Consider the following 22,753-nt stretch of genomic DNA (forward strand, 5'->3'; position numbering starts at 1 on the left):
TGCTTCCCTTTATGTACGTAGTTCTTTTCATACTTTAGAATTTTGCCAAGAAAAGTTTTCCACATACAACCAGGTCAGGTCTCTTGTATATACTCTTGGAGCTAATGTTATCCTGATTCCAAATTAATTGCACATTTAACATCTGTGTTTCACAGTAGAATAGTCTCTATGAGGGTAATAGTCATATTTGTTCTTATTGTTTTGTGCCTAGTGGTCAGTATGGTATCTGGCACAATAAACATCTGTTAAATGAATATCCAAGTACTGATAAAAATAATCTACACAACCCTCTTCTCTGTCTATAGAAATGTAAGGTTGAGAAAATTAGCTAGACAGTCTATCTGTACAACTTACTAGTCTTTGATAAAGTCTCAAGTCAACCTGTCTCCTCTTTTCCCTATTAAAAATGGGAGTAACTCCTGTGGTAAAAGCAAGGATTATTGTAAAGATATATGAATTAATTTATAAAGCAGCTTGAGAGATTTTCACGTATAAATTCCAACATGGTATTTGGGCTGTGGGTACTTGTGTGGGTAACTAATGTATTTTAGAAAATGTAAGGTTTTCTTAAACTTCATCTCATAAGAGTAAAAAAATATAGTACCTGAGCTAATCTTTTTTTAGAGTTAACACTTAAATAGTGTTATATTTACCATTACTTAATAAGCCAAAGGAATAAGATAATAAACTGAGTAGTTTGTTTGATTTTTGATGAAAGTATCAGTTCATATATTAATCATCAATAAAAATTTTGCCCTATGAATAATTATGCAGCCTAGAATTTTAGAAAGTTAGTTTCTTTTTGTAAAATTTGCCCCAAACAGGTGGACATATAGAATGTATTCTCTTTTAGTTACTTCATATTTTTATCAACCAATTACAGAAATTTAAAGTCCATGATTGCTGAAGAAAGGTGATAACAAAGAAGTTGATTTATGCGTTTATCTTCCCATTTCTCCTGTTCTTGTTACTGGTTCCACAATTTCCAAGAAGGAGGAAGGACCCAGTTTGGAGGCAAAAACTGATCTCAGCCATCATAGTCTGTTATTCATTTACACTTCATCAGAGTCTGTTGTCCACTTATATTTCAGTATATGTTTTCAAAAGGTATCTACTTTCTTTGGAGCAAATCTTCAGTCAAACACAAAAGCCAACCACCTAGCAAAGCTTATAAGCTTAAACCAATAAGTTGCTTATTGGTGTGATGGGAAGGTATCTCTCTAGGATAAGACAAGTATTGACAAAAATTAAAAATGCAATTGAAAGAAAAGAAAGTCCGTTTTCTACCCACAGAAAACTTGCAAAAGGAAGAATCCATAAAAAAAGGAGATCACACAAAAGGGACATAAAGTGATTACTCAGCCAGAGTTACCTGAACTTCACCGGAGTCATATCCAATTAATCGTCCACTTCTGCATGCCACTTGGTATAAAGAAAAAAACAATAAACAGTCTGAAGCTATTTGGGGAAGAACCAGTATTCTGACAGTCTTAAAGCATCCAAAGGGAAAGTTCAAAAGTAGAACTCAGGGCATTACCTAAGGAAAATAACCCACTGGGAGCCTGGCTAGGAAAGAACCTTCCATTTACAATAAAGGACTTAAGGGGATAGTGATGTAGCTCAGTGGATATAGTGTTTACCTGGCATGCACAAGGCCCTGGGTTTGATCCCTCAATCACTGCAAATAAAATAAATAGGGGGAAAGAGAATGGTGATACCATTTATGATCCTGAGCTGTGTGTCCAACTACTACTTGTCACATGACTACTTATGCCCAGATGTCTAAGGTAGTAGTTTGTATAGTATAAGATACAAGAGGGAAAAAAACTAAGAGCTGTATTCTGCATCATAACTTTTTGAAATTTACTGATCATTAATTACTCTTGAAATACCAAATATATCTTATTCTAAAAATACTGAGAGCTAAGCACAAGTTAGGCAAACAGTTAACTACTGATGATTAATATGAAAGGTGTAGGTTTTGCTGAGTGCCAGTGGCTCATGACTAAAATCCTACCTACTTGAGAGGTAGAGACTAGGAGGACTGCAGTTTGAGGCCAGCCCAGCCAACAAAAGTGAGACCCTATTTCAAAAATACCCAACACAAAAAAAGGCTGGCAGAGTGGCTCATGCGGTAGAGCGCCTGCAAGTGTGAGGCTCTGAATTCAAACTTCAGTGCTACAGGGGAAAAAAAAAAAGATGTAGTTTTTAATCAAAATTGTATCAGATTATTTTACCAGCTATGACCACATATTAAAAAAATCATAAATGTATGTAAAGGACTCTTATATTGACTTGTTCATTAAAGGTGTTTACTGAATACAGTTAAGGCCCTTTAGAATTCTTCTAAAGGGTCATGAAGAATAGGACAATCTCAGGAACTCAAGAAAACACTAAAAACTTATTAAAAAAAAGACCTTTGTGATGGCTCCTGCTATCACAGATTACTCAAAGATGTCAGCAATGCAAGTTAAAATAGGTATTTTATTGAGAAACGTGCTTTGTCAGTGAGAAAGTAACAAACATTTCATTCAATAAAATCAGCATGTCCTTAATACTAAAAACATCTCTTCAAAGCCTTTATTATCTGAAACTGCAGATTATTCTAATCCAGGTTTTCCGTGTCTCCCATGGAAAATGATGTTGCAGATTCCATTTGTGCAAATAACAGAACATACGTAGCATGATTGGTTCACAAACAAATTCTTCACTTGAGTTTAGGTTGCCTGCATGCATGTGAGTGGTATCGCTTCATTGCAACTATGAAAGCCATGAGACTTTGTTACTCCTGAACATTTAGAGCCCTAATGTGGTCATATCAAATTTTTTTTTTTAAAGTTCCACAGCAAGACAGTTCTGCTTTAAAAATCCCCACTCCCTAATCATAACATAAAATTGGTTTAGGCTAATAGTACAATAAATTTACTTGTTAAATACACTAGGCTTCCATGCAGTTTGTTTTTTTTTTTAAAGGGCAATGGTATTAACCCTATAATTTTCGAAATGGTCTTTATATATGAAACACTAAAAATGTAGATAAATATTTGAACGTGTTTTAAATAAGTTAAATCAGCACTGATTTCTACAATCAAGTCAATGTTCAAAGGTCAGGTAAATGAATTTTTTTTTTTTGCAGCACTGGGGCTCAAACTCAGGGCCTACACCTTGATCCACTTCACCAGCCCTTTTTTGTGAAGGGTTTTTTTGAGATAGGGTCTTGCAGACTATTTGCCTGGGCTGGCTTCAAACTGTGATCCTTCTGATTTCTGCCTCCTGAGTAGCTAGGAATGCAGGTGTGAGCCACTGGCGCCTCACTTGAATCTCTTTTTACTTTTCTGAAGATAAAGCTTATCTGAGGGTTATGATCTGAATGTTTGTGTCTCCCCCAAATTCATATGTTGAAACCTAATCCCCAATGTGATGGTACTCAGAGGCAGTTAGGTCATGAGAGAGGAGCCTTCAGGAATGGGATTACTGCACATCCACCAGGTGAGATACCACCTGTGAACTAGAATCAGGCCCTCACCAAACGCTGAATCTGCTGATGCTTTTTTGTAACAACCAGCCCTGAGACCTGCGAGAAATAATTTTCTGTTGTTTATGAGTTACCCAGTTTATGTCACTTTGTTTTAGCAAACTAAACTAACTTAGTCTGTTTTAACAGACTAAGACAAAGGAGCAACATTTAGTGATTTTTAAATTTACAGACTTTTTATACATGGACACTTTAAAAAAACTGAATTCTAAAGGTAGTGGTAGGATGCTAGATTTAGAATTTTTAAATTTTGGCTTGAAATAGCCTTTTTTTTCACTGCAGAGAACCAAGTACTAGGGTTATCCTGCTTTATGATGCTTGTGCAAATATCAGAGATAATATATCACACACATGACAATAATTTTAATTACACTGAGATGAATATTCTCAAATTATTCATAGTACAAAAGTTAAAGATCAGATTATACTTCTGTTGAAGGGCTGTGGTTATGATAATATTTATGAAGTTCTTATTCCCTTCCTGGAGACCGCGTTTGGAAGTTCTAGCAGGAAAGCACAGCTATTTGTATACTCTTGACTGAGGATGGACCTCCTCTATTGGGGCACAGTGTACTCTTTGACTGAGTGTGCAGCTTCAGGAGTGTGCACAAGGTGTAGTGAGGGAGGAAGTGCACACCTGCCTAGCTAGCCAGATTGCTGAATCGACCCTAGTGATCAATGGGGAGATAGATGTCACATCCATCTTATTTCCTTCCTAGTGGAATAGATTAGCACTTCAGACAAAAGTACTAATAAAGTGCAAACCTTAAAAAAATAGTGTCAGCAAGGCACAGTGACTCAAGCCATAATCTTACCTATTTAGTAGACAGAGATAGGGAGAATCGGGGTTTAAGGCCAGCCCAGGCAGAAAGTTCCTGAGACCCCATCTCAACCAACAAAAAAAGCTTAGCATGGTGGCACACCTCTGTCATCCCAGCTACATGGGAGGCATAAATAAGAGGATCACAGTCCAGGCCAACCTGGGCATAAAGCCATACCCAATCTCAAAAATACCCCAAAGCAAAAGGGGATGGGGGTGTGGTTCAATGTAGACCACCTGCTTAGCAAGCACAAAGCTCTGAGTTCAAACCTCAGTACCACCAAAAAAAATATATATATATATATACATGTATATTTGTATATACACATACATATTCTCTTTAGTTTGTATATTATTTGTCAAAGAAATGGAAAAAATTAAAAGAACAAGAACCTTTAATTAGAATTATTAAATTTTTTTAGGAAGTGCTAGTAATAAATATAAAGTCATAATTTAAGGTGCATTTTGCTAGCAGTAAAGCTACCAAATTTGATAATTTAAAGGAAATAGTCAGTTGGATATTGATTTTGAAATTATAGCAGATGGATGCAGGAAGAAATGATTTTAAAATGTTGGCATATTAGCATTATTTATAGTAATTTTTGTATTCATTATCAGAACTTTAATTTGGCTTTCTCTTTTTCTTAAGTCAGTTTCTTATGTGTTTTACATACACATAAAATCACGCAGTGTCAGTATGGAGTAGGAATGTGTCTTGTCAAGTTTTACAGAAGAGACAATTTGAGGCTCAGAGAGGCTAACTTGCCAGAGGTCACACAGCTAAAAACTAATAGATGTAGGTCTAGAGTATGATTCTATGAAGGGCTCTTTCCTTCATAATTTAGGTATTAGAGGAAAAAGGGGGTGGGGATGAATGCTCAATTTCTTTATAGCTTTCCTGTTGGGGGTTGCTTGCATTAATAGCAGGAGGACTCTGTTCCGGATTCTTTTGAAGAAATCTGTAAAACAAATACTCATCCCGAAATTCATATTCGTTGGTAATATGTTGGATGACTCCCCCTTGCACCAGCCTGTCTCCATATATCACAGCTTCACCACGGTCAGAGGCAAGGCCGATTTCAATTAGCCAATTCACCAGGTCACAGCCACAGAAGGTGCCAGCAGAAGTCTTTGCACCACACCTGTATGTCAAAGGAATGATTCACCCATATGTTCTGTAAATCTGGTATCAGCTCTGCATGACAGAGGACAAGCAAAGAAAAACAGAAACAAGGAAAGACAGCACGATGGTTAAGAGCATGGCAGGAATGAAACTGCTCTGACTATAAAAGAATTGTTCACTTTCCTGACCCTAGAAAGACCCACTGGAGAAAAACAGAGTATGCCATTAAAGCTTGTGAAAAACAGAAACTCTCAAACAACAACAAAAAGACATAGAAAATGTAAATGTATTGTTAGAGAAATGTTTTTTATTGAAGCACAGGTGCCTTTTATGATCATATCTGCTTTATAGACAGCTGAATATTTTATGCTTTATAAATTATTTTCCTCTTAGTTATACTAAGCAATTTATTTCAAGAACATTAAATATTTCTCACAAGCTCTTAAGAAATGACTGTTTTAGTTGGTGTGGCAGCACATTTCTGTAATCCCAGTACTAGGGAGGCTGAGGAAACAGGATTTTAAGTTTACAAGGCCAACCTGGGTCTTAGTGAGACCTTGTCTCAAAAACAAAACAAAATGAAAAAAACAAAAACTATTTTTACTAAATTACTCAAATTTTTTCAGTTTATAGTACCCACAACTGGTCTTTGTTCTTGCCCTTGGTAGTCAACACCATCATACTGATGTGGTTACTAGGAGTTTTCTTCATTAGAGAACAAGGAAGGAATAAAAGAGGTCTGCCTTGCTGCAAATCTAAGATTTTAAATTGAATCTTCAGTTATGAATCTTTTTGATTATTTAAAACTCATCTTCCTAATGCAAATGTGGAGTGTCTTAAGTATGAGCAAATAAAGAAGGCAAAGAGAAATGCAAAAAAGAAGTTAATCCAGTTACATGAATTCTGTACATTTTTATATAGATGTATGACAGACAACAAGAATCTGCCCACCAGCCATCAGTCAAGCTGTAAAACCTAAAGTGCTTGACAATAGGAAATGGTGGATGAAAAATGGGATGAAATGAGAAACAGGTGACAAAAATTTTGAAATATTTTACCATAAATAAAATATACATTAGAGCTTCATATAAGAACCAGAACAAGTCAATATTCAAGTGCGTAAATTACAGTATTACAACCTGTGTCTCAGCCTTCTTTCCATTTGTTGACTTTTGATTTATAGCCTAATGCCTCTGTCCCAGACACCAACAGAATAATTTTTGTTTCTTGATGACTCTGGCCAGGCAGCTGTAACAAAAGCCCATTAAGCCACACAGAGTGACAGATAATGTGGTGCTGTGCAGGCTGTAGAGTCTGGAAAGGGGCAGGGAATAAGCCAGGACACTACCAGCTGGTGTCCATTCACCATCTGGGACCAAGACAGCCTGGCAGCCCTGCAAATGGCAAGGGCTATGCTTCCTGATAGTTGGCTAGCACCACAGGCTAACCTGGAGTTTTCTTTTTAAAGTTTTAAAAAGCATTTTTAATTGCTGGAACTAACCATAGATAGCGTCTGCAAATAATTGTGCTCAGCCCTTTAAGGCAGAGAACTAACTTTTCTCCATAGTTTACCATTGGCAGAGATTGGGCTAGGCCCATCACAGTCATTTTGTCACCTAAATCAAACAACCCTGAGAGTAAGATTTTCAAGAAAAAGAAAGCTAAGGTTTTAAGACTTGAACTTGCCCAGGGTCACCAGCCAAGAACTTCAGGAGTTGAGTTCTAACATTAGTCCACACCCAATTAATGTCCTTTCCACTATCTATACCAGGCTGCCCTCTGATTATAATGGTGTGTATGTAGCTATAGTGGCAATAAACCATCCCGAGTAGTAATTTTCATAAAATTTCAAACTTTCAGTAATACACATAAAAAGTACTAGGTTCTTTATGTTTTGTTTATTTCCTTTTTCATGACAATCAAAACTGGTACTATAACACTTATTTATTCAAAGTTCATCATTTCCTATCAAAAATATTTCATACCTTGGAGAGCAGAAGAAAAAATATAATGCTATAGACTAAAGACTAGGACTTGAGGTGAAATATAAACAGCAGAATTAAGAGGCAGCAATTTCATTTTCTTGACAATAGCATTAGTAATATGAAATAGCATAGTACTAGAAAATGAGAATATAAAATCACTTCTAAATCCAGTGCATGTCAAAGCTTTGTGAGAGACACTGATGGCCATTATGAACAAATGTTAATATTCTACCACACTGTACTCCTTTTACAGTTTTCACATTTTCTCTAGAAATCAGAACTTATAGGACATTTAAAAGATAACTAAAATCAAAATGATGTGGCTCTTTTGTACACTACTTCTTAAACTATAAACTGACTCATAACAACTAGCCTGTTAAAATCCAAAACTAACCATCTAAAATGTAATTCTATGGAACCTGTACTGGTAATTGGCTTACCTTCTTTCCTTGACAATGTTTTGGATACAGAGGTCACGGTGGTAATGGATAAATTGCTGGCATGTCATTTTTATTTCTTCAGAAACAGGAGAATCTCTGTTTTCTGCTGTTTCTTTATTATTCCATAAGAATTCAAGCCTGAAAACCAAAATTAAGGAAAGAAAAGCATTGAAAGAGAATCATTCCTGCCTCATCAAAATGGCTGTTTCAGACAGTCACCAAAACTATTGTCTGTCTCTGAACTGGAAATATTCTTGTTCTGCATTTGATTTCCTATTCAAAACAGGCTGGGTTGGGGTCCTAATCATTTGATAAAACCTCCAGATGTGTTTGACTCATTTCTGTTTCTACCAAGAAATGTTTCTTATTCTGTATTTTGCTGTTTTGAACCACAAAGATAACTTAGAAGCCAGGTGTGGTGGAACATGCCTATAATTCCAACACCTTGGAGGGTGAAGCAGGAGGATCACAAGTTCAAAGCTAGACTGAGCTACATAGTAAGACCCTGTCTCAAAATAATCAAATCAAAACCAAACCAAACCAAACAAGAAGATAACTTAGATAGCAAGTATTTTATTTAATCATTTTTCAGTGAAACAAATATCAGATCAAGATTACAGACCAGTTTTGTTTCTGCCAGACAGTGGAACTGTTGACTATGAGACTGATAACTTAAGGTCAATGCCATTTGTTCCTATTAAACTTTTCTTTCATGAAATGATTATGGCCTCTGGCAATGACATCTTAGTGAAGATGATGATGGTGGTGATGATGTGAAGAAGGAAAAGTGAGAAAGAAGGGCACATGTCACTTACTGACTCTTTTTATAGAGCAGGTAGGATGAATTCCATTATAATTTCTAGTTTCCATTAATTTGGGCTTTGAGAGCAAGTGAGGAAGTACAAAAATTTGCCCTCTGCCTCTTTCTCCCACCCCAAGTTGGAGTACTCATATTTGTTTTTTTTCATAAAGAAATCCTTGATCTTAATTCAAAGAAACCAATAAAACCCTAAAGTTTTGGGAAGAAAAACTGAATTTTCTGTAAGTTGTCACTTTGACAGAAAGAGAATTTTCTGTAAGTTGTCACTTTGACAGAAAGAGAAATCTTGTTGTCAAAGGAGAATGGCAATCAAAAACAGACCTTTGGGGGCATACCACCTCTACTTTCAGTTTTAAAGACATTTGCAAATTTCATCTAATTTTATGTAGTTAACAGCATAGATAGAAGTCAGAGTCCACCAGTTCTTATTAAGATGCAAATTACATTGCTGGATTTACAAAAGTTCTTCCAACATTTTCTCTGCAATTATTTACCACAAATATGTGATAACAGATAACCTTTGTGTGGTATTTAGTTGTCTCCTAGAAGTAACTAAAGTTACTAAAAATACCAGTATCTTAATAGAATGGCTTTTTTATCACCTTTAGAATATAGATTTATTTCAAAACTAAATTTACCTTCTTTTGAAAGGTAGGATGATTAAATGTTTGTCCAAGCCAAAGATTCCAAAGGAAATAAATCCCTAGGGAAGGAAACAAAGTTATTTTTTCTGAATTCAACAATAAAATTTTAAGACAGAGAAATTATGGAAGCCACCAAATTTAGTGCTTGAGAAAGCAGCCCATAGTGATTACAGCAACAGTTTATGTGGAATGTATAAAGCAGCTCTCTAAAGTTCAGTGCCTGGAGGCACACATGCTATCTCTTCCCAATCATTCTGTCCTTATTAAGACGGGTGATAGAAACTGGTGCTTAGCAACCACATTTACATGACAGCCTTACTGAAGAAAACTGAAAACATTTAAAGGCTATATGTCTTTGTTTTCCCCTCTTAGAAAAGAAAATATCACTCTGCTTAAATATTGATTTTTTTGAAATTTCATAAATTATATAATTAACAAGTCTAAATATATAATTATAATACAGTAACTGTTATGGTTTGGATGTGAAGTGTCCACCAAAGACTCATGTATTGAAGCTGTGATCCCTAATGCAGCAATGTACAGAGGTAGGGACCATGAGGTGACTGGATCATGAGGGCTCTAACCTCATAAATGGATTAATCCCTCGATGAGGTCATAGCTGAATGGGCTGTTGGGAGGTGGGGCCTAGTTGGAGGAAGTAGGTCACTGAAGGGCATGTCCTTAAGGGGTGTTTTGGGACCAAGCACCTTTCTCTCTCTGGCTGCCATGGGGTGAGCAGCTTTGTTCCACCATGAGCTCTCCACCATGATATTGGCCCTGTCTCAGGCTCAAACTGATTGGGCCATGGACTGAAACCTCTAAAACTGTTAGCCAAAATTAATCTTGTCTCCCTTTAACTTGATATTCTCAGGTATTTATCTTGTCACAGTGATAGAAATCAGACTAATACCATAACTGGACAGAATTTATGTGAAGTGATTCTGGCTAGTGGTTAGGGAAAGGGTTTGAAGGATTCAGTGTGATATAGCAAACTGGGACAGATCAGGATGATTTAGGACTGCTTAGGGAGAGAGGAGGCTGGCAGCTATCATTTGTCAGGCACACTGGGGTGCAGGCTGGTGGGAGAAAACATGGAGAATGCTGTATTACATATTTTACATGGAAAATACCACATGAGGGGCCTAATTTTCTTCACTTTCCAACTACAAACAGCCAGAAGTGAGTATCTTTCTATGCCAACAGCCCAAGAGGAAAATGGGATGGAAGTAGGGTTTGTGTTTCTCGCACTCCTCTTGAGCCACTTGAGGCATAAGCTGTGTAGGCAGCATGTTAAGGGCAACATTCCTGGCATTAGCTCCGTTCATAACAAAGCCCTGCCGAATGAAGCTTTCTCAGTCTAGTCCTGGGATAGCTTGGCTTGCAGTGGGCTTTCTGAAGGCAAAATGCTAAGGTTGACTGATTTTCCAACCTAGTATCTAATAGTTCTTAGATACAAAATCAGGTCTTAAATAGCATCACAAAGCGAGATCAGTATCAAGTAGCCCTTGGGATGCTCTTGTTTGTCTGTAATACAATAACTGAGGTCTCTTGTCTCTTTATACACTGCCACCTTTGCTCTCATAATAATGGCAAATAAACTGGAAATATGCAGCAATGTACAGAGGTACATCAAGAAATTAATGTTAGGAGAGAACTTGCAAGAGCACTTATTGACAAATTTTAACTATCGCATTTAGCAAATTATTTCAGATTTAATAGTGAGTTCAAACGGCACTTTTTCAACATGACACTCAACTGATATTTGTCAGTTTATGGACAAATAGTATAATCAGAAAGTAAGGGACTGGGCTGGGAAGTGGCTCAGTGGTAGGGCAGTTGCCTAGCATGTGCAAGGCCCTCAGTTCTATCCCCAACACTGCAAAAGATTAAAAATTGAAATTTGCATATAAAACCATTTCTCAATAGGTCAGATGTCATTTATCCTTAAATATCCTACCTTTTTTCAGGGTTGGGGATCAAACCCAGGCCTCGAGATGCTAGGCATTAAACATCTTTTTTTTTTTTTTGGTGAATTGGGGGTTTGAACTCAGGACTTCACAGCAGGCATTCTACCACTTGAGCCACACCTCCAGTCTATTTTACTCTGGTTAATTTGGAGATGGGGCTTCTTGAACTATTTGCCTGGGCTGACCTCAAACCACAATCCTCCCAATCTCAGCCTCCCAAAGTAGTTAGGATTATAGGCATGAGCCACCAGCACCTGGTTTAAATATCCATCTTAATGGTGATACAGCATAGACAACAGCGCTTACTACAGAACTTCTTTTTTGTCTTTTTTCTTTTTTTTGGTGCTGGGATCGAACCCAGGGCCTCACGCATGCTAGGCAAGCGCTATACCACTGAGCTACATCCCAGCCCCACTACAGAACTTCTTGATGGAACTTTAGCTTATGAAGTTTTAAATTTTTAATACTTTGCAAGTATTTTTCTAGTTTTAATATGAGATAATGAATGTAAAATGCTTAATAATGGTTGGTACATTGTATACTCTCATAAAAGGTAACTATTACCCATGGCCAAAATTTATTTACATACCACATGAATTTTCAATAAAGATTTAAGTACCAATTATTCAAAACACATCAAAACATAAACAAAATTGAGTTTATCAATTTAAGTGGCTAAATTAAAGGCTCCAGGAAGGTAAATTATTTCCAAAAGTGAACTAAGATCACAAAAAAAGTTTAAAAAAAAAAAGTAGGACATCTTGTTCCTGCTTAAATTTCATTCTTTATCTCAAAACCAAAGCAAAGAACTATTTGGTATTTATGGTTGAAACACTCAGTGTACATTCTGATGACTTTAACCAATATAATAATTCATTTCTACTAGGAGACAGGCAGCAGCTGTCAGCTGTCACATATACCAGCAGCTGGCAAACAAACTAAATTCTTTTGATTTAAAAGAAAATACCGCCCCCCCCCAATCAACTCACAAAAAACCCTCATAATTTTCAGTAAATAAATACCTGGCCAAAGTTAAACACAGCACAGAAAAACTGTAACTCAACATATAGTCTTCCAGGCTCCTGGTTGAACAGCCACCATAGACAACTGGAAAGATTCTATATAGGAGGGAGAAAAGGGACCTTTAAAATGAAGCATGCTAATCATTTCTCTCCATCCAGAACAGTACAGTGACTTCTACTTAATAATTAGGGAAGAAAAGACGAAAGGGGAAAAACACTGAAAGACTATAGAGGCTTTGTCTTTCAAACAAGAGGTTTCAACCTCTCCTCTTGACACATGTCATTCAAACAGTGTCTATTCTGATCAGATTTGAAGTGAGAAGACATGAGCCATAATACAGAAGCTTACATAATATACCAGGACTGCCAACTAGCCTAAGACAGGATGGATTTTAAAATGAGTCCTACACAATGAAAACAATTATATCACTAAGCAGCGATTCTTGGCAGCATTTATTTTTTGATTTTTGGTCTTAAACAGCAGTTAAAGTGCTGCTGGCTGATATCATAGTAAGCAATGAGCATCCCCAGGTGAAAAGGTCTCATAGCTAGCTATGTGGTCCATCTCCCACTCTAGGGGGATTACACTTGAGCCATCTTCAAGAATTATATAATTATATAACTGATAATTCACAAAATGGAATATATGGCTAATTAAAAAACCTTTAATAATTAAAGAAATGTATGCATTAAAAATAAAGTATTGTATTGCTCTTATAAATTATCCAATTACAAAATTTACAACATTCAAGGCTAATGAGAGTGCTACATACATTTAGACTACCCTTCGGAAACCAATTTAGTAGAATGCATCTAAAGCCATAGATATTTATATGCTTTGATGCAGGGCTCTCAACTTTGGGAATACATCATTAACATTAGGAAATACAAAACACTAGGAACAATTCGTAAGGAAGTAATTGAATAAATTATAATGTAGTTTTCCTGTAGTTTACTGGAAAGCTATTTAAAGCCATGGTTATGAACACTTATGCAGTAATATGAAAATAAGTGAAAAAAGCAGGATATAAATCCATATAAGTGATTAGAACCATGAAAAGTGTGTTAAAACTAGAAGGCAGGGCCAGGTGTGGTGGCAAACACCTGTAAATACCAGCCTTTGGAGGCTGGGCAGGAAGATATAGAATTTGAGACCAACCTGAGCAACTTAGTAAGACCTTGTCTCAAAAACCGACAGGCTAAGGGGTGGGGGCTTGACTCACGTGGTATAGCACCTGCCTAGCAAGTACAAGGCTCTGAGTTCAAACAACAACAATAACACCAAGGGCTGCAGATGTAGCTCAGTGGTAGAGCACTTGCCTAGCATGTACAAAGAAAGTCCTGATGAGTTCAGTTCCTAGCACCACAAAAAAAAAAAAAAAAAAAGAGTATGATAGATATTTTTCTAAATTCTTTCATAAAATATTTTTAAAGTTTATTTATCTTAGAAATATCTTCTGAGAGATAATGTAGGCATCTGTCTACTTTGGTCAGTCAAATACGTTAGGAGTAAGTGTAGCATGAACAAGTGAATAAGTGATTGTAAGCACAATAGGCTGCTGGCGTTCTTAGGCAACAGAGTAATGTGAATGATTTCATTCCCTGCCCAAGCAAAAATGTTCACTTAAGGTTAGAACTCAGAGGGCTTTGCTACCACAATCCTGCAAAGTAGCAGCTAAGTTTCAACCAGATGCCTAAATAAAACCTTTGCCAAACACTTAAAGAAATAACCCCGAAACAAAAACGGAAGAAACATTTACAGCAAACATGCCAATAACGAGAAGTAAACACAGCAAGACATGTCGAGTCAGTTGCTGGTCCCCACTCTGCAGATACTGTTCTTCTTCCTGGGCTAATATGCAGCTCTGGGAGTTACAGCGACTCACGCAGTGATCATCTATAAAACAGTAAGCACAATAATTTGTAATCAGAGCTTTTTACTTGAATCCATTTTAAATTTATAATGACTTCCTAAGAAGAACAACAAAAAAGCACATTCAGCTAAGAATCAGTATAATTTTTGATGAAATTGGAAGAGAGCTTTTCCTCAAGTTGTTTTAGGAAAGTTTTAGTTGTAAGATGTTTTTATCTGAAAAAAACACAAATAGTAATAGTCCCTTTGATATGACTTAACAGTATTTTATATCTACATAGCTAATGTTACATAATTACATTACATATTAACATACATTATACATTGTATAAATACATGTAATTTTTAAGTGTTTAACTCAAATTTCAACTGTGATCAATCTATGTATAAGTCACGAATGCTCTATTATACCCTATTTTGGTTAGCTGTAAAACAAATATATTATTACCTCTTGCCTTTTATGAAAGAGTTTAAAATTTGTCTTAGAAAGGATCTTTAAGATACCAAATATTATATGCTATGTTTTGCTCACATATGAAATCAAACCCAAATCACAGGCATAGCTCTTCTCTGACCTAAACCAGAGGCAAGGGAAGCTTCTTTTTCAACAACAAAAGTTAGGAAAAATATTTTTATATCACAGACTAATGTATATATAGTCTTATACGAGACCATTACTTGAAAGCACATGTTTATAGCTCTTACCCTTAAGCTAAAAATAGAAATCTGTATTTCTTAAAGCTACTTTTTAGAAAAGGATATACATAATCATTAAACATGGTCTAGCACAATAATTAATGGCACAGGGGAGAGTAACACCATTATAAGTAAAAGAGTTGATTATCCCTATGGTACGAAATTAGGCTATCTCTATGGCATGATCCCATTTAATGAAAAGTATTGTATATATCTGCTATAATTTGGATATGGAATGTCTCCCAAAGGCCCATATGTTGAAGTTTTGGTCCCCAGCTCACGGTGCTATTGGGAGGTGGTGGAACCTTTAGGGTTAGGGCCGAGTGGAGGGAAGTTAGGTCCCTGAAGGCATGCCCTTGAAGGAGATAAAGAGTTGGACCTTGTCCTTTCCTCAACTCTTTATCTCCTTCCTGGCTGCCATGAGGTGAGCAGCGTCTCTGCCACATGCTTCCACCATGACGTACTATGCCATCACAGCCCAAAGCCCAAAGCAATAGGCCAAGTGACCATGCACTGAAACCATGAACCAAAATAAACCTTCATCCTTTATTGATTATCTCAGGTATTTTGTCACAATAACAGAAAGCAACTAACACAATTTGTGAACAAAAGTTCTAGAAGTATATATAATAAACCTGATTTTAAAATATTATATACAGATATTACAAAAATGGGTAAAAATAAATTTTACTTTCTTTCTTTGCCTTTTACTTATGTTGCCATTCATCAGTCTAAATAAATGTTTATTTGCTTTTGTGTATGGCAAGGGGTGTGGGGTGAATTATATTGTTAAACTCTAAAAATTTTCATTTGTTCATGGTTTCATTTCCTTTAGACTTTTCTATTTTTCAGGTTTGTGAATGATACTAAATTATATGACTTGATGAAGTCCATATATGATGGCTCTCATTGTACACAATTTTTGCAAGATGTGATCAGAAAAAAATTTAAGTCTTATATAATTAAAAGTTCACAGGAATCAGCATTAGTAATGAAGAAAGTGACAAAGTTTATAGAGACTTTGAGGGGCAGAAAAAAAGTTGCCAGACTAGAATTTGTTAAAGAGTTTACTAGTAGATACACTGTGTTGGGAGAAAAAAATAAGGAATAAAGCTTTGGGACTTCTGATATAAGGAAATATTAGTTTTAGAAAGGAAACATCAAAAAAAAAAAAAAAAACTACCTTGAAAGACAGATTAACTAAATGCCAGAAGTGGTTTTCTATCAGAAAAAGTTAGCATAGGTTCAACATCTGCTATGTTTTTAATTCTTTCTATGGAAATGTGAATTCTGTTATTTAAGATTCACTTGTAGCTAGCAGAGAGCAGGCAAATACAAATGCCACCTGAATGACAAGTGCTACTGCTGCTGCCACATTTAAAGAGCATTTACCACATAAATCACACATAGTGCTAAATGGTTTCTTATATGCTTCACAACATTTTCTTTTATGGTACCGGGGATTGAACCCAGGGCCTTGAGCATGCTAGGCTCTGCCATTGCGCTACATCCCCAACACAACTTTTATTAGATAAAAATATGCCTTTAGTAGCAATGCAATTGACAGGTGTCTCATCATAAAGAGAGCTCTGGTGGTTTTCCCCACTAGTTTGATTATAAATAAGCATAATCAATGGAAAACACATATCATCATCATGTTTGCTTATTTTAAATAATTTGAAATTTGAACCAAAAATGTGATTCAGGCTGGGCATGGTGGTACACGTCTGTAACACAGTTATTTGGGGAGTGGGGATTGGGAAGATCTTGGTTCAAGCCAGCACGGGCAAAAAATTTGCAAGACCCCATCTCAACCAACATGCTGGGTATGGGGGCCCTTGTCTGTCATTCCAGCTATGCAGAAGGCACAGGTAGGAGCGGAGAGGAAAGAGGCTGGCCCCAGGCAAAAGGTATGCCACCCTATCTGAAAATAACTAAAGTAAACAACAGGCTGCACATATTACTCAAGTGGTAGAGTGCCTCTCTAGTAAGCACAAGACCCTGAGTTCAAATGCCAGTACACCAAAAAAGAAAAAATGTGACTCAGTCTCTTAGTTTATATGCCAAAATGTTGTTGTTGTTATTATTATTATTATTATTTGTGGTCCTGGGGATTGAACTCAGGGCCTCATGCTTGCTAAAAAAACCTGCTCTACCATTTGAGCTATGCCCCCAATTCATTTGTTTTTTAGTTTGTTTTTCAGACAGGGTCTTGGCTAATTTTGCCCAGCCAGGCCTGGAACCTCAATCCTCTTACTTCTGCCCCACGAGTAGCTGGAACCATAGGCATGTACCGCCACACTGAGCCTAAAAGGTTATTACCTTTCAAGTTTTTTTCTTATTTTATATGAAAAGGTGCCAGGTGCTAGTGGCTCACACCCGTAATCCTAGCTACTCAGGAGGCAGAGATCAGGAGGATCGTGGTTTTGAAGCCAGCCCTGGCAAATAGTTCCCAAGACACTATCTTGAAAAAAACCATTAAAAAAAAGGGCTTGGGGTGCTGGTGGAGTGGCTCAAGATGTAGACCCCAAGTTTAAGCCCCAGTACAAAAAGAAAAGGCATATTAAAGCATAAATATTCACAGGGCAATTGAGCACTACTTAATTAACCTTGGGGGTAAGAGGTGGAGAGAACATCCCAGTTTCTAAAACAAATAAAAGGTCAAAAACCCCAATAATGGCCTAAGTTTAGGGCAAACTTCTTGGTTTTATCACAAATTGATTTTTTTTTCTTTTCTTGTTTTTCTTTTTTTGGCTAGGGATTGAAGTTAGGGCCTTAGGGCAAGTACCCTACCACTGAGATATATCACCAGCCATGTGTACAATGCTGCCTATTACTATAAGAACTTTATTTTTTAAATGAGTACTCTATCTGCATAATTATTATCCTGTCAGCACTTTTCTCCGTCTTATTTGAGAATCCATATTCTCTAACAGTTTTCATTAGTGTTGTAGCTTCTAGAGAAAACCCTGTGTAGAGTTCTTTTGAAGCATAAGGATAAGGAAGAAATCGGCTGTTTTCCAAGCCCATCCTCATAGCCCAGAGGCACTTACTTTTCTCAAATGAAGGAGTCACAGGCCCACTGGTGCTTGTGTTTGCTACTGGCTCTGTTGCTGAGCAGTGTAATTCACCATTTCCCATGGAGCAAGAGCAGCAACCTACATAGACAAAATGATATGTGAAGGTAGAGCACAGCCACAGCAGAGATGAAGAAGTTCAAGATGCCAACAAAACCAAACCCACTCGTGCAGCCTCCTTGGAAATGTTTTCAGATGACATCTACCAAAAAGTATCCAGCCGGGTGCAGAGGCCCAAGGCTGTAATCCTAACTTCTTGGGAGGTGGAGATTGGAAGGATCATGGTTTGAGGTCAGCCTGGGCAAAAAGTTCACTAGACCCCATCTTAACCAATGGCTGGGCATAGTGGCCCATGCCTGTCATCCCAGCCACATGGGGAAGCACAAATAGAAGGACTAGGAAAATAAAGCAAGACTTTATCACAAAAATAACCAATACAAAATGGGCTGTCGGAGTGGCTCAATGGTGGAGTGCCCAGCAAGCACAAGACCCTCAGTTCAATCCCCCAGGACCACCAAAAGAAAAAAGTATCCAAATGTGTCAATACAGAAGTTAACATTTAAACAGTGCCAGAAAAATGTTGGGCTCCTTCACATACTGTTTCCTCACTCTATGAGACCAGAAAAAATGTTTTTATCCCTGCTGCTTTATTTCCACTATGCTTTGAGAACTAAGAATTCAAACACTTTCCTAAAACAAGATTTTATTCAATCATTCCTCAAAAACACATGTTAATGCTCTATTGATTACTGTGGAAAATTCAAACTTACTAGCCTAACTATGAAAGCTCTCTAAAACTTGGCCTCTCTTCCTGCCCGCCCTGTTATTCAACAAAAAACCTTTGCTTCTTTCAGGACCATTCTTCTGAGTCCTCTACTAGCCCCATTTGGACCTAGGCTGATCAAATCCTGTCCTTATTTAAGTTCAGCTCAAAATTTACTTCTTTCAAAAACATGTATCTTATTAATCTAAAAAATGCAGTAAAAACAATTATATACTTTTTTCTTTTCAAATATTACTGCTGAAAGATCTCTTGCTGGTTTATAGGCAGATTGGTTTACAGAAGTCACACTGAGACATCTGCTTTGGAGCAGTAATTTTTCCTTTATGTAGTCAGAGAACTGCACGAAGTGCCCTGTAAAACATTTCACATTTAAATAGACGTGGTGCTCCTTGACACGGTTTATAATAGAATAACTTCAGCGATAAACTATTAAAACAATATGCTAGAAAAATGAATAACTCTTAAGGCTTAACCTCTCATTGATAATGTCCTTAAGTTCTCAAAAACAAAAAAGATTCCAAAGTATAAAACTACAATCTACAATAAGCTATTATGTCTTTCTAAATTTAAGATAATGATGCCAACTCAAGGTTAAAATAGAACTGCAGAATAAAAGAAAAGAAAAGAAAGAGATTATCCGGCCCAACTCTCTTCAAAAACTTGAGGATTTAAATAAGCTAAGACAAAATTATTAAGAAAACACATATAAAGCCAGCCCACTCCAATGACACCTCTAGGGCATGAGTACACACTCACACATGTGAACATAAGCATACAATATGGCCACCTAAAAAAGTATTCTTTCTTCAGAGATAAGGGTTTATAAGTAGTCCATCAGTCTTGATCTCATATTAAAATAGGTTAATTTGCCTTTCAATCTTAATTCCATACTTATGACATGTGTAAATCTTAGGAGTCTGACAAATGTATAGAAGGGAGCAGAGGTAAATGAGCGGTTTTCAATTACAAGTTTATGGAAGAGTAGGCTGGACATCTATGGTGTTATGTGTTAGTAGTACTAGCAAGGCAGAAAGAGCAGGATTTAGGGAAGAGAATAACCAGACAAGTTTAAAAACCTTTTCATTAGGAACACGAGTGAACAGGTGAATAAATTCAGAGAATCATGGAATAGCTTATTCCACCCCCCACCTATCCATCCATTTGACAAATATTACTAAATATGTACAGGAAGCCTGATATTATTCTAGGTGCTGAGGCTCTAATGATAGACAAGTCAGACACAGATAGTACTTACAGTCTAGTAGGTTATACAAACAACCTAAAAAGCAATTATAACATAGTGAGATAAGAGAAGGAAGTATAAACATGGCAGAAGGTTTCCTACAGAGATAAGGGATAGCTGTCTTCTGGCTCTCCATTTATTTATACTAGAGGTTCAGATTAATGTTCTATCTGAAGATGATAATGACAGGACTTAAAGGAAGTCTATGGTATACGTTATCTGCTGTTTTTAAAGACAGGTAGCAGCAAGTCCCCTGTTCAGTGTGTCCCACAGATGCTGTTAGGCCTTTGTTAGCCCGACCTAAAACACTCATAGAAGAACAGAGCCAGCTGGAGGTGGTGGTCTTTAAACCTTGCCCAAAATCAAACACTGGACTGGTTCATAGGAAAAATGCAAGAGTCTGCAAAGGAAGTAAGGAAGGAAAAAATGTTGGGAATGATCAGAGAAGTACCCGAGGCTTAGGGAAAATAGCTTTTCAAATTTTAATGAAAGGGCTGGGGTGTGGCTCAAGTAGGGGAACCCTGGGTTCAATCAGTCCATGCAAAGTTCATGAGATAAAAGCATGAAGAGAGATGAGACAATATGAGTGCCAGTTTGTGGCAAGGCATGGAGGGTTTAGTAGTGTAGAACAGACAGAGCTGAAGGGAACACAGTCTGAACAGGGTACGGCCAGGTTGAGGAGGGACTTGGGCACCATGTACACGGGTCTGGACCTTGCAGTACTGCAAGGGCCTCTGCAGCAAGAGCCTGATGTGACCAGAAATCGCTAACAAAGATTAATTTGGCCATTTCACATAAAACAGACTGGACCAGGGAGTGATAGGAGATAGGCAGTCCAGTAGGAAGGAATCTTATAGAGAGACTAGAGGTCACAATGGAGAATGGAGGTCAAGGGTAGATGGAGGGCCCTATGGAAGAACTACTTGTTCTGAGTATCTAATCTGTCTGAGAGGGAAACCAAAGAGATGTGTCCTTAAGTCCTGAAGAATGGTGGAACCAATAAAAGAAACAGAATTATTAAAGCTCAAGTATGTTTGAAAATAAATAAGTTCTGGTTACATATATAGAAAGAGATATAAGTAATACATGTAATAGGCAGCAGAAAATCTGGGATTGAACCTATAGATGGGGTAGGTTAGAGATATGATTTTATGAACCATGTACAAAGACTTAACATTAAAGCCATGAGAATATATCTATCTCCTATGATGCAAAAATTAACATCCTAGGAATCTTCTTGATGTGTACTCAAGGACATGTGAATAGAGATGTACACTGCAGCATTGTTTCCAATAGCAAAATACTTTAAAGCAACTTCAATGTCCCTCAGTAAGGAAAAGGATGAATAAAACTTGGTATATTCATATAATTGGATACATCTACTGCATGGATAGACTTCAAAAAATGTTGAGCACAATAAACTAACTGCAGTTTAAGATTTATATAAAAATTTAAAAACACATGAAATTATACCATAATACCAGATATGTATTATAAAAATTGAATGTAAAACTACTCTGAAAGGATGTAGGCCAAATTCAGAATAATAGATACCTCTGTGGTTAATATGAATGGAGTAGGGAACAAAGATTTCAACTTTATTGATAATGTTTTATTTCTTTTAAAAAAGAAAAAAGCATGTGATACAAATATGTCAACATGTTCACTTTTATTAATTCCAAATTCCCTACCATATTCTTGTACCTTTTATGTTCTACAGAAGAAAAAGAAATAATACATAATACAGAAGTTGACATATTTGATGGCAAATCAAGGTACAAAGAAATTATAGTCATGATAGGCTCAGATAAATACTAAAGTCCTATCTTGGTCTTTTAAAAGTCAGTTGCAGGCTGGGGCTAGGGCTATGGCTCAGGTCGTAGAGCACCTTCCTAGCAAGTACAAGACCCTGAGTTCAAACCCCAGTACCATGCGTGCACGCATACACACACACACACACACACACACACACACACACACATATTAAAACCAGTTGCACAAATTCAGGATTGATGAGACAACTGTCCTGCAATGATTAATGTATGGGTGACAAGAGAACTCAGGTTTTTTAGGTTGCCAATAAATTGAAGATGAAACCATCAGGGTACTCTGACTGCTATAAAAACTAGTATAATATTAGGTAGCCTTAAATTTCTTTTCTACATCAGGGTAGGAATGAGTCTCTATATTCTTCTCTCGGTCATCAAGAATCTGACAAATACTGAAAATATACTATTGCTAAAGACTATGGTATGAGGATGGAGATGTGGCTCAAGCAGTAGGGGACCTGCTTTACAAGTGCAAAATTCTGAGTTCAAACCCTCAGTACCAGGGGGGAAGAAAACACCAGGATATTTGGTATACTCTGTTCCAATCTAAACATCCCATTTTAAGAGGTACACTCAGGAACTTGGATGTGTCTTTGGTGTTTCATGTATTTAAAACTTAGAACGCTCAAAAATTGAACTCATTATCTTTCCCTAAAAAAACTATTCTCCCTGAATTCTTCTCCTTAAGTAGTAACCCACCATTCCACAGTCACTTACACTAGATTCCTGGGACTATCATCAGTTCCTCCCTAGTCCTCACCCAGCTTCCAGTCGATTACTAAACACTGCAATTCCTGAATCTGACCTGTGCTGTTCATTCCACATCTGCTGCCCAGTATAGGCCCTGTGTGAGGCCTAACCTATTATAAAGACTGCTGATGTGACCCTTCAGTGA

At 36.9% G+C, this 22,753-nt stretch overlaps 1 protein-coding gene across 3 annotated transcripts in view; it reads right to left on the minus strand.

The window, feature by feature from the left end:
* Gpr155 (G protein-coupled receptor 155) overlaps positions 1-22,753 on the minus strand; it is a 55,559-nt gene that overhangs the window by 7,671 nt on the left and 25,135 nt on the right. The window contains exons 11-16 of one of the 3 annotated variants that reach the window (XM_020168879.2): positions 17,979-18,083; positions 14,117-14,253; positions 12,357-12,452; positions 9,362-9,426; positions 7,904-8,041; positions 2,465-5,497 (exon numbers count right to left, since the gene is read on the minus strand). In XM_020168879.2, coding sequence (XP_020024468.1) covers positions 5,197-5,497; positions 7,904-8,041; positions 9,362-9,426; positions 12,357-12,452; positions 14,117-14,253; positions 17,979-18,083 — 842 coding nt within the window. In that variant the 3' untranslated portion in view covers positions 2,465-5,196. Of the gene's footprint in view, positions 1-2,464; positions 5,551-7,903; positions 8,042-9,361; positions 9,427-12,356; positions 12,453-14,116; positions 14,254-17,978; positions 18,084-22,753 lie in introns of those variants that run through there. The other 2 variants (XM_020168883.2, XM_020168882.2) reach the window with 2 other exon arrangements.

The sequence above is a fragment of the Castor canadensis genome, chromosome 4, assembly GCF_047511655.1.
Source record: "Castor canadensis chromosome 4, mCasCan1.hap1v2, whole genome shotgun sequence".
In the NCBI taxonomy this organism is placed as follows: Eukaryota; Metazoa; Chordata; class Mammalia; order Rodentia; family Castoridae; genus Castor; species Castor canadensis.